The sequence below is a fragment of the Salmo trutta genome, unplaced genomic scaffold (genome assembly GCF_901001165.1).
Source record: "Salmo trutta unplaced genomic scaffold, fSalTru1.1, whole genome shotgun sequence".
NCBI lineage: Eukaryota > Metazoa > Chordata > Actinopteri > Salmoniformes > Salmonidae > Salmo > Salmo trutta.
In genome coordinates this window covers 35,846-48,128 of record NW_021823045.1, presented here as the reverse complement: position 1 = coordinate 48,128, position 12,283 = coordinate 35,846, and the positions used below count along the sequence as shown (strand labels likewise).

Below are 12,283 nucleotides of genomic sequence, written 5' to 3'. Positions count from 1 at the left end.
ATTACTCCTTAAATGTGTCAGTATAAAGGTAACACAGTATTACCCCTTAAGGTGTCAGTATAAAGGTAACAGTATTACCCCTTAAAGGTGTCAGTATAAAGGTAACACAGTATTACTCCTTAAAGGTGTCAGTATAAAGGTAACACAGTATTACCCCTTAAAGGTGTCAGTATAAAAGGTAACGTAGTATTACCCCTTAAAGGTGTCAGTATAAAGGTACCACAGTATTACCCCTTAAAGGTGTCAGTATAAAGGTACCACAGTATTACCCCTTAAAGGTGTCAGTATAAAGGTACCACAGTATTACCCCTTAAAGGTGTCAGTATAAAGGTAACACAGTATTACCCCTTAAAGGTGTCAGTATAAAGGTACCACAGTATTACCCCTTAAAGGTGTCAGTATAAAGGTACCACAGTATTACCCCTTAAAGGTGTCAGTATAAAGGTAACACAGTATTACCCCTTAAAGGTGTCAGTATAAAAGGTACCACAGTATTACCCCTTAAAGGTGTCAGTATAAAGGTAACACAGTGTTACCCCTTAAAGGTGTCAGTATAAGGTAACACAGTGTTACCCCTAAAGGTGTCAGTATAAAGGTAACACAGTATTACCCCTTAAAGGTGTCAGTATAAAAGGTACCACAGTATTACCCCTTAAAGGTGTCAGTATAAAGGTACCACAGTATTACCCCTTAAAGGTGTCAGTATAAAGGTAACACAGTATTACCCCTTAAAGGTGTCAGTATAAAGGTAACAGTGTTACCCCTTAAAGGTGTCAGTATAAAGGTACCACAGTATTACCCCTTAAGGTGTCAGTATAAAGGTACCACAGTATTACCCCTTAAAGGTGTCAGTATAAAGGTAACAGTGTTACCCCTTAAAGGTGTCAGTATAAAGGTAACAGTGTTACCCCTTAAAGGTGTCAGTATAAAGGTAACAGTGTTACTCCTTAAAGGTGTCAGTATAAAGGTACCACAGTATTACCCCTTAAAGGTGTCAGTATAAAGGTACAGTATTACTCCTTAAAGGTGTCAGTATAAAGGTACCACAGTGTTACCCCTTAAAGGTGTCAGTATAAAGGTAACAGTATTACCCCTTAAAGGTGTCAGTATAAAGGTAACAGTGTTACCCCTTAAAGGTGTCAGTATAAAGGTAACAGTATTACCCCTTAAAGGTGTCAGTATAAAGGTAACACAGTGTTACTCCTGAATTTATTTAGCCATAACAAAGGGGTTGAATAGTTTTTTTTTGACAAGACATTTCAGCTTTTCATTTTGTATTAATTTGTAAAAAACTTCAAAAAGCCATAATTCCACTTTGACATTATGGGTATTGTGTGTAGAGGCCAGTGACAAATAATCTCAATATATCTATTTTAAATTCAGGCTGTACACAAAATGAATACTTTCTGAAGGCACTGTAGATGTCTGTCAGTCCTGTCTAGTATAACTATATCTAGATGGCTCAGTCATTCCTGTCTAGTATAACTATATCTAGATGGCTCAGTCAGTCCTGTCTAGTATAACTATATCTAGATAGCTCAGTCAGTCCTATCTAGTATAACTGTATCTATGATCTTGACTCAGGAACTAAGAGATTTATATCAGAGAAACTGTTGATTAAAAGAGATTTACAGCATTTCTTGTACATAGTCCCCCCTCATTTTAGAGGACCAAAAGTTATTGGGAAAAATTAACTTGTGTGTATTACATCAGTCAAAAGTTGAGTATTTGGTCCCGTATTCACAGCACTCAGTAACTACATCAAGCTGGTGACTCTATAGACTGGTTGGATGTATTTGCTGTTTGTTTTGTTTCAGATTATTTTGTGCACAACAACAACAAAAAAGTGTCACAGTCCCAATACTTTTGGCGCTCACTGTATAATAACAAGATATTTACAAAGTCATTTACAAGTCAATTTATTGAAAACATACATCATTTAAGGTCTATGTGAAATTGCGATTATATTTTAGCGTGTGTGAGGCCAGTCAGTGTTCTGAGTCTCGGTGGCAGCGCTGCGTTGGCGTCTCCATGCCAACGGGGGGAAGTGGTGAGAGGAGGCGGGGTTAGAACACTCAGCGCCACGCTCGGAAGTTTCAGCAGCGACCATAACTCCTCCCCTCTGGTCACTACGGCGACAACGTCCTCCTCACTGCCACACCAGGAGACTGCTCCGTTACGAAGCTTAGAGAGGAACAGAGAAACCCTACACACACACACACACACACACACACACACACACACACACACACACACACACACACACACACACACACACACACACACACACACACACACACACACACAGAGTAAGGAACGGCTGTAGTGTGTGTAATTGTGTGACTGTAGCATGTAGGACAGCAGTGAGCCTGTAGGACAGCAGTGAGCCTGGAGGACAGCAGTGAGGGACAGCTGTGAGGGACAGCAGTGAGCCTATAGGACTGCAGTGAGCCTGTAGGACAGCAGCGAGCCTGTAGGACAGCAGCGAGCCTGTAGGACAGCAGTGAGCCTGTAGGACAGCAGTGAGCCTGTAGGACAGCAGTGAGCCTGTAGGACAGCAGTGAGCCTGTAGGACAGCAGAGAGCCTGTAGGACAGCAGTGAGGGACAGCAGTGAGCCTGTAGGACAGCAGTGAGGTGTGGGGGCTGTGCTTTGGCAAAGTGGGTGGGGTTATATCCTGCCTGTTTGGCCCTAGCGAGCCTGTAGGACAGCAGCGAGCCTGTAGGACAGCAGTGAGGGACAGCAGTGAGCCTGTAGGACAGCAGTGAGCCTGTAGGACAGCAGTGAGCCTGTAGGACAGCAGCGAGCCTGTAGGACAGCAGCGAGCCTGTAGGACAGCAGTGAGGGACAGCAGTGAGCCTGTAGGACAGCAGTGAGCCTGTAGGACAGCAGTGAGCCTGTAGGACAGCAGAGAGCCTGTAGGACAGCAGTGAGGGACAGCAGTGAGCCTGTAGGACAGCAGTGAGGTGTGGGGGCTGTGCTTTGGCAAAGTGGGTGGGGTTATATCCTGCCTGTTTGGCCCTGTCCGGGGGTATCATCGGATGGGGCCACAGTGTCTTCTGATCCCTCCTGTCTCAGCCTCCAGTATTTATGCTGCAGTAGTTTATGTGCCGGGGGGGCTAGGGTCAGTCTGTTACATCTGGAGTATTCTCTTGTCTTATCCGGTGTCCTGTGTGAATTTAAATATGCTCTCTCTAATTCTCTCTTCCTTTCTTTCTCTCGGAGGACCTGAGCCCTAGGACCATGCCTCGGGACTACCTGGCATGATGACTCCTTGCTGTCCCCAGTCCACCTGGCCATGCTGCTGCTCCAGTTTCAACTGTTCTGCCTGCGGCTACGGAACCCTGACCTGTTCACCGGACGTGCTTGTTGCACCCTCGACAACTACAATGATTATTATTATTTGACCATGCTGGTCATTTATGAACATTTTAACATCTTGACCATGTTCTGTTATAATATCCACCCGGCACAGCCAGAAGAGGACTGGCCACCCCTCATAGCCTGGTTCCTCTCTAGGTTTCTTCCTAGGTTTTTGGCCTTTCTAGGGAGTTTTTCCTAGGGAGTTTTTCCTAGCCACCGTGCCTCTTTCACATGCATTGCTTGCTGTTTGGGGTTTTAGGCTGGGTTTCTGTACAGCACTTTGAGATTTCAGCTGATATACGAAGGGCTATATAAATACATTTGATTGAATTTTGATTTGAGGGGACAGCAGTGAGGGACAGCAGTGAGCCTATAGGACTGCAGTGAGCCTGTAGGACAGCAGTGAGCCTGTAGGACAGCAGAGAGGGACAGCAGTGAGCCTGTAGGACAGCAGTGAGCCTGTTAGATAGCAGTGAGCCTGTAGGACAGCAGAGAGGGACAGCAGTGAGCCTGTTGGACAGCAGTGAGCCTGTAGGACAGCAGTGAGCCTGTTAGATAGCAGTGAGCATGTAGGACAGCAGTGAGGGACAGCAGTGAGCCTGTAGGACAGCAGTGAGCCTGTTAGACAGCAGTGAGCCTGTAGGACAGCAGAGAGGGACAGCAGTGAGCCTGTTGGACAGCAGTGAGCCTGTAGGACAGCAGTGAGCCTTAGGACAGCAGTGAGCCTGGAGGACAGCAGTGAGCCTGGAGGACAGCAGTGAGCCTGGAGGACAGCAGTGAGCCTGTAGGACAGCAGTGAGCCTGTAGGACAGCAGTGAGCCTGTAGGACAGCAGTGAGCCTGTAGGACAGCAATGAGCCTGTTAGACAGCAGTGAGCCTGTTAGACAGCAGTGAGCCTGTAGGACAGCAGTGAGCCTGTAGGACAGCAGTGAGCCTGTAGGACAGCAATGAGCCTGTAGGACAGCAATGAGCCTGTAGGACAGCAGTGAGGGACAGCAGTGAGCCTGTAGGACAGCAATGAGCCTGTAGGACAGCAATGAGCCTGTTAGACAGCAGTGAGCCTGTAGGACAGCAGTGAGCCTGTAGGACAGCAGTGAGGGACAGCAGTGAGCCTGTAGGACAGCAATGAGCCTGTAGGACAGCAATGAGCCTGTTAGACAGCAGTGAGCCTGTAGGACAGCAGTGAGGGACAGCAGTGAGCCTGTAGGACAGCAGTGAGGGACAGCAGTGAGGGACAGCAGTGAGCCTGTTAGACAGCAGTGAGCCTGTAGGACAGCAGTGAGGGACAGCAGTGAGCCTGTAGGACAGCAGTGAGCCTATAGGACAGCAGTGAGGGACAGCAGTGAGCCTGTAGGACAGCAGTGAGGGACAGCAGTGAGCCTGTAGGACAGCAGTGAGCCTGTAGGACAGCAGTGAGCCTGTAGGACAGCAGTGAGGGACAGCAGTGAGCCTGTTGGACAGCAGTGAGCCTGTAGGACAGCAGTGAGCCTGTAGGACAGCAGTGAGCTTGTTAGACAGCAGTGAGCCTGTTAGACAGCAGTGAGCCTGTTAGACAGCAGTGAGCCTGTAGGACAGCAGTGAGGGACAGCAGTGAGCCTGTTAGACAGCAGTGAGCCTGTAGGACAGCAGTGAGGGACAGCAGTGAGCCTGTTGGACAGCAGTGAGGGACAGCTGTGAGGGACAGCAGTGAGCCTGTAGGACAGCAGTGAGCCTGTAGGACAGCAGTGAGGGACAGCAGTGAGCCTGTAGGACAGCAGTGAGCCTGTTGGACAGCAGTGAGGGACAGCAGTGAGCCTGTAGGACAGCAGGGAACAGGAAGCCCATTGTGTGTGTGTGTGTGTGTGTGTGTGTGTGTGTGTGTGTGTGTGTGTGTGTGTGTTACCTGGGTATGAGGTCATGGGAACGGGAAGCCAGTTTAGCGAGCGCGCTCAGTAAGGAGGTAACCACCCTGGGGGAGGGGCTTCCAGAGGAAGTGATCTCGAAGAGGACTGCCTCCAATGTCTCGAAACAGGAAGTAACCAGATCCACAGAACACCGAGAGTCAAATGACACCGACAGGTACTCATCGAGTACCCACACCTACACACACACAGATACACAGATACACAGATACACAGATACACACACAGAGAGACACACAGAGACACAGATACACACAGAGACACACACACACACACACAGTTAACAAGATAGACACACACTCAGTCTCGATCTGTCACCATGTGTCTCTAAAGGTTTCTCTCTCACTTTGTTTATAATATAGTATAGTGTGTATATTATAGTGTATATTATAGTATATAGTTCTCACCACATGTGTGTATATTATAGTATATAGTTCTCACCACGTGTGTATATTATAGTATATAGTATATATTATAGTATATAGTTCTCACCACGTGTGTATATTATAGTATAGTATATAGTATAGTATATATTATAGTATATAGTGTATATTATAGTATATAGTATATATTACTGTATATAATATAGTATATAGTGTATGTTATAGTATATAGTATATATTATAGTATATAGTGTATATTATAGTATATAGTATATATCATAGTTTAGTGTATATTAAAGTATATAGTGTATATTATAGTATATAGTATATATTATAGTATATATTATAGTACATACTGTATATTATAGTATATAGTATATATTATAGTATATAGTGTATATTATAGTATATATTATAGTATATAGTTCTCACCATGTGTGTATATTATAGTATATAGTATATATTATTGTATATAGTGTATATTATAGTATATATTATAGTATATAGTATATAGTTCTCACCACATGTGTGTATATATTATAGTATATAGTATATAGTGTATATTATAGTATATATTATAGTATACATTAAATAGTTCTCACCACATGTGTGTATATTATAGTATATAGTATATATTATAGTATATAGTATATATTATAGTATATACTATATATTGTAGTATATAGTTCTCACCACATGTGTGTATATTATAGTATATATTATAGTATATAGTATATATTATAGTATATAGTATATATTATAGTATATATTATAGTATATAGTATATATTATAGTATATATTATAGTATATAGTTCTCACCACATGTGTATATTATAGTATATAGTATATATTATAGTATATATTATAGTATATAGTATATATTATAGTATATAGTATATATTGTAGTATATAGTTCTCACCACATGTGTGTATATTATAGTTTATATTATAGTATATATTATAGTATATATTATAGTGTATAGTTCTCACCACATGTGTGTACAGGTCTTCTTTGCTGTTGATGTTAGTGGTGGTTCCAGCAAACTCTAGCAGCTCCCGTGATTGGTCAACAACCAGAGAGGGGTGGAGCTTACACAGCTTCAACAAGTGGTGGCTAAAAACTCTAGAGAGAGAAACGAGAGAGAGAGGAATGAGAGAGAGAGGAGAGAAACGAGAGAGAGGAGAGAGACGAGAGAGAAACGAGAGAGAAACGAGAGAGGAGAGAAACGAGAGAGAGAAACGAGAGAGAGAGGAGAGAGAAACGAGAGAGAGAGGAGAGAGAAACGAGAGAGAGAGGAGAGAGAAACGAGAGAGAGAGGAGAGAAACGAGAGAGAGAAACAAGAGAGAGGAGAGAAACGAGAGAGAAACGAGAGAAACGAGAGAGGAGAGAAACGAGAGAAACGAGACAGAAACGAGAGAGAAACGAGAGAGAGGAGAGAGAAACGAGAGAGAGAGGAGAGAGAAACGAGAGAGAGAGGAGAGAGAGAGGAGAGAGAAACGAGAGAGAAACGAGAGAGAGAGGAGAGAAACGAGAGAGAGAAACAAGAGAGAGGAGAGAAACGAGAGAGAGAAACGAGAGAGAGAGGAGAGAAACGAGAGAGAAACGAGAGAAACGAGAGAGAGAAACGAGAGAGAGAAACGAGAGAGAAACGAGAGAGAAACGAGAGAGAGAAACGAGAGAGAGAAACGAGAGAGAGAAACGAGAGAGAGAGGAGAGAGAAACGAGAGAGAGAGGAGAGAGAAACGAGAGAGAGAGGAGAGAGAAACGAGAGAGAGGAGAGAGAAACGAGAGAGAGGAGAGAGAAACGAGAGAGAGAGGAGAGAGAAACGAGAGAGAGGAGAGAGAAACGAGAGAGAGGAGAGAGAAACGAGAGAGAGGAGAGAGAAACGAGAGAGAGGAGAGAAACGAGAGAGAGGAGAGAAACGAGAGAGAGAGGAGAGAAACGAGAGAGAGAGGAGAGAAACGAGAGAGAGAGGAGAGAAACGAGAGAGAAAGGAGAGAAACGAGAGAGAGGAGAGAGAGAGGAGAGAGAGGAGAGAAACGAGAGAGAAACGAGAGAGAGGAGAGAGAGAGGAGAGAGAGGAGAGAGAGAGGAGAGAGGAGAGAGAGGAGAGAGAGGAGAGAGACGAGAGAGACGAGAGAGAAAGGAGAGAGAGGAGAGAGAGAGGAGAGAGAGAGGAGAGAGAGACGAGAGAGAAAGGAGAGAGAGAGGAGAGAAACGAGAGAGAGAGAGGAGAGAAACGAGAGAGAAACGAGAGAGAGAGGAGAGAGAGAAAAGAGAGTTAGTTAACGAGAGAGTGTTAATGAGCAGATGAGCTCCTGAATTGTTCAGCATGTTTTTACCAAAAGATAGACTGAGGGTTGTATAAAAAGGTGGATTATTTTACAAGGACATATACAGGGTGATACCCTCCGCATCATCTACAGGGTGATACCCTCCGCATCATCTACAGGGTGATACCCTCCGCATCATCTACAGGGTGATACCCTCCGCATCAGCTACAGGGTGATACCCTCCGCATCAGCTACAGGGTGATACCCTCCGCATCATCTACAGGGTGATACCCTCCGCATCATCTACAGGGTGATAACCTCATCATCTACAGGGTAATAACCTCCGCATCATCTACAGGGTAATACCCTCCTCATCAGCTACAGGGTAATAACCTCCTCATCATCTACAGGGTAATAACCTCCTCATCATCTACAGGGTAATACCCTCCATCTACAGGGTAATACCCTCCGCATCATCTACAGGGTAATACCCTCCATCTACAGGGTGATACCCTCCATCTACAGGGTGATACCCTCCATCTACAGGGTGATACCCTCCATCTACAGGGTGATACCCTCCATCTACAGGGTGATACCCTCCATCTACAGGGTGATACCCTCCATCTACAGGGTGATACCCTCAGCTCCATCTACAGGGTGATACCCTCAGCATCATCTACAGGGTAATACCCTCCATCTACAGGGTAATACCCTCCATCTACAGGGTAATACCCTCCATCTACAGGGTAATACCCTCCGCATCATCTACAGGGTAATACCCTCCGCATCATCTACAGGGTAATAACCTCCGCATCATCTACAGGGTAATAACCTCCGCATCATCTACAGGGTAATAACCTCCGCATCATCTACAGGGTAATAACCTCCGCATCATCTACAGGGTAATAACCTCCGCATCATCTACAGGGTAATAACCTCCGCATCATCTACAGGGTAATAACCTCCGCATCATCTACAGGGTAATAACCTCCGCATCATCTACAGGGTAATAACCTCCGCATCATCTACAGGGTAATAACCTCCGCATCATCTACAGGGTAATAACCTCCGCATCATCTACAGGGTAATAACCTCCGCATCATCTACAGGGTAATAACCTCCGCATCAGCTACAGGGTAATACCCTCCGCATCAGCTACAGGGTAATACCCTCCGCATCAGCTACAGGGTAATACCCTCCGCATCAGCTACAGGGTAATACCCTCCGCATCAGCTACAGGGTAATACCCTCCGCATCAGCTACAGGGTAATACCCTCCGCATCAGCTACAGGGTAATACCCTCCGCATCAGCTACAGGGTAATACCCTCCGCATCAGCTACAGGGTAATACCCTCCGCATCAGCTACAGGGTAATACCCTCCTCATCAGCTACAGGGTAATACCCTCCTCATCATCTACAGGGTAATACCCTCCGCATCATCTACAGGGTAATACCCTCCGCATCATCTACAGGGTAATAACCTCCATCTACAGGGTGATACCCTCCATCTACAGGGTAATACCCTCCACATCATCTACAGGGTAATACCCTCCACATCATCTACAGGGTAATACCCTCCACATCATCTACAGGGTAATAACCTCCGCATCATCTACAGGGTAATAACCTCCGCATCATCTACAGGGATAACCGCATCATCTACAGGGTATTACCTCCGCATCATCTACAGGGTAATAACCTCCGCATCATCTACAGGGTAATAACCTCCGCATCATCTACAGGGTAATAACCTCCGCATCATCTACAGGGTAATAACCTCCGCATCATCTACAGGGTAATAACCTCCGCATCATCTACAGGGTAATACCCTCCGCATCATCTACAGGGTAATACCCTCCATCTACAGGGTAATACCCTCCATCTACAGGGTAATACCCTCCATCTACAGGGTAATACCCTCCATCTACAGGGTAATACCCTCCATCTACAGGGTAATACCCTCCATCTACAGGGTAATACCCTCCATCTACAGGGTAATACCCTCCACATCATCTACAGGGTAATACCCTCCACATCATCTACAGGGTAATACCCTCCACATCATCTACAGGGTAATACCCTCCATCTACAGGGTAATAACCTCCGCATCATCTACAGGGTAATAACCTCCGCATCATCTACAGGGTAATAACCTCCGCATCATCTACAGGGTAATAACCTCCGCATCATCTACAGGGTAATAACCTCCGCATCATCTACAGGGTAATAACCTCCGCATCATCTACAGGGTAATAACCTCCGCATCATCTACAGGGTAATAACCTCCGCATCATCTACAGGGTAATAACCTCCGCATCATCTACAGGGTAATACCCTCCGCATCATCTACAGGGTAATACCCTCCGCATCATCTACAGGGTAATACCCTCCATCTACAGGGTAATACCCTCCATCTACAGGGTAATACCCTCCATCTACAGGGTAATACCCTCCATCTACAGGGTAATACCCTCCATCTACAGGGTAATACCCTCCATCTACAGGGTAATAACCTCCATCTACAGGGTAATACCCTCCACATCATCTACAGGGTAATACCCTCCACATCATCTACAGGGTAATACCCTCCTCATCATCTACAGGGTAATACCCTCCATCTACAGGGTAATACCCTCCATCTACAGGGTAATACCCTCCATCTACAGGGTGATACCCTCCATCTACAGGGTGATACCCTCCATCTACAGGGTGATACCCTCCATCTACAGGGTGATACCCTCCATCTACAGGGTGATACCCTCCATCTACAGGGTGATACCCTCCATCTACAGGGTGATACCCTCCATCTACAGGGTGATACCCTCCATCTACAGGGTGATACCCTCCATCTACAGGGTGATACCCTCCATCTACAGGGTGATACCCTCCATCTACAGGGTGATACCCTCCATCTACAGGGTGATACCCTCCACATCATCTACAGGGTAATACCCTCCATCTACAGGGTGATACCCTCCACATCATCTACAGGGTAATACCCTCCATCTACAGGGTGATACCCTCATCTACAGGGTAATACCCTCCGCATCATCTACAGGGTAATACCCTCCATCTACAGGGTGATACCCTCCATCTACAGGGTAATACCCTCCATCTACAGGGTAATACCCTCCATCTACAGGGTAATACCCTCCATCTACAGGGTGATACCCTCCACATCATCTACAGGGTAATACCCTCCATCTACAGGGTGATACCCTCCATCTACAGGGTAATACCCTCCATCTACAGGGTAATACCCTCCATCTACAGGGTGATACCCTCCATCTACAGGGTAATACCCTCCATCTACAGGGTAATACCCTCCATCTACAGGGTAATACCCTCCATCTACAGGGTAATACCCTCCATCTACAGGGTAATACCCTCCATCTACAGGGTAATACCCTCCATCTACAGGGTAATACCCTCCATCTACAGGGTAATAACCTCCATCTACAGGGTAATAACCTCCATCTACAGGGTAATAACCTCCGCATCATCTACAGGGTAATAACCTCCGCATCATCTACAGGGTAATACCCTCCATCTACAGGGTAATACCCTCCGCATCATCTACAGGGTAATACCCTCCGCATCATCTACAGGGTAATACCCTCCATCTACAGGGTAATACCCTCCATCTACAGGGTAATACCCTCCATCTACAGGGTAATACCCTCCATCTACAGGGTAATACCCTCCATCTACAGGGTAATACCCTCAGCATCATCTACAGGGTACTACCCTCCATCTACAGGGTACTACCCTCCATCTACAGGTTAATACCCTCCGCATCATCTACAGGGTAATACCCTCCGCATCATCTACAGGGTAATAACCTCCATCTACAGGGTGATACCCTCCATCTACAGGGTGATACCCTCCATCTACAGGGTAATACCCTCCGCATCATCTACAGGGTAATACCCTCCGCATCATCTACAGGGTAATACCCTCCGCATCATCTACAGGGTAATAACCTCCGCATCATCTACAGGGTAATAACCTCCGCATCATCTACAGGGTAATAACCTCCGCATCATCTACAGGGTAATAACCTCCGCATCATCTACAGGGTAATAACCTCCGCATCATCTACAGGGTAATAACCTCCGCATCATCTACAGGGTAATAACCTCCGCATCATCTACAGGGTAATAACCTCCGCATCATCTACAGGGTAATAACCTCCGCATCATCTACAGGGTAATACCCTCCGCATCATCTACAGGGTAATACCCTCCATCTACAGGGTAATACCCTCCATCTACAGGGTAATACCCTCCATCTACAGGGTAATACCCTCCATCTACAGGGTAATACCCTCCATCTACAGGGTAATACCCTCCACATCAT

The 12,283-nt window shown here is 45.8% G+C and overlaps 1 protein-coding gene across 4 annotated transcripts in view; it reads right to left on the bottom strand.

The window, feature by feature from the left end:
• Positions 1-1,903: 1,903 nt before the first annotated feature.
• LOC115188462 (AP-5 complex subunit zeta-1-like) overlaps positions 1,904-12,283 on the bottom strand; it is a 41,727-nt gene continuing 31,347 nt past the window's right edge. For all 4 annotated transcript variants that reach the window (XM_029747334.1, XM_029747335.1, XM_029747336.1 and 1 more), the window contains 3 exons: positions 6,638-6,770; positions 5,245-5,441; positions 1,904-2,206 (listed from right to left, as the gene is read on the bottom strand). In XM_029747334.1, the coding sequence (XP_029603194.1) occupies positions 1,963-2,206; positions 5,245-5,441; positions 6,638-6,770 (574 nt within the window). In that variant the 3' untranslated portion in view covers positions 1,904-1,962. The remainder of the gene's footprint in view (positions 2,207-5,244; positions 5,442-6,637; positions 6,771-12,283) is intronic.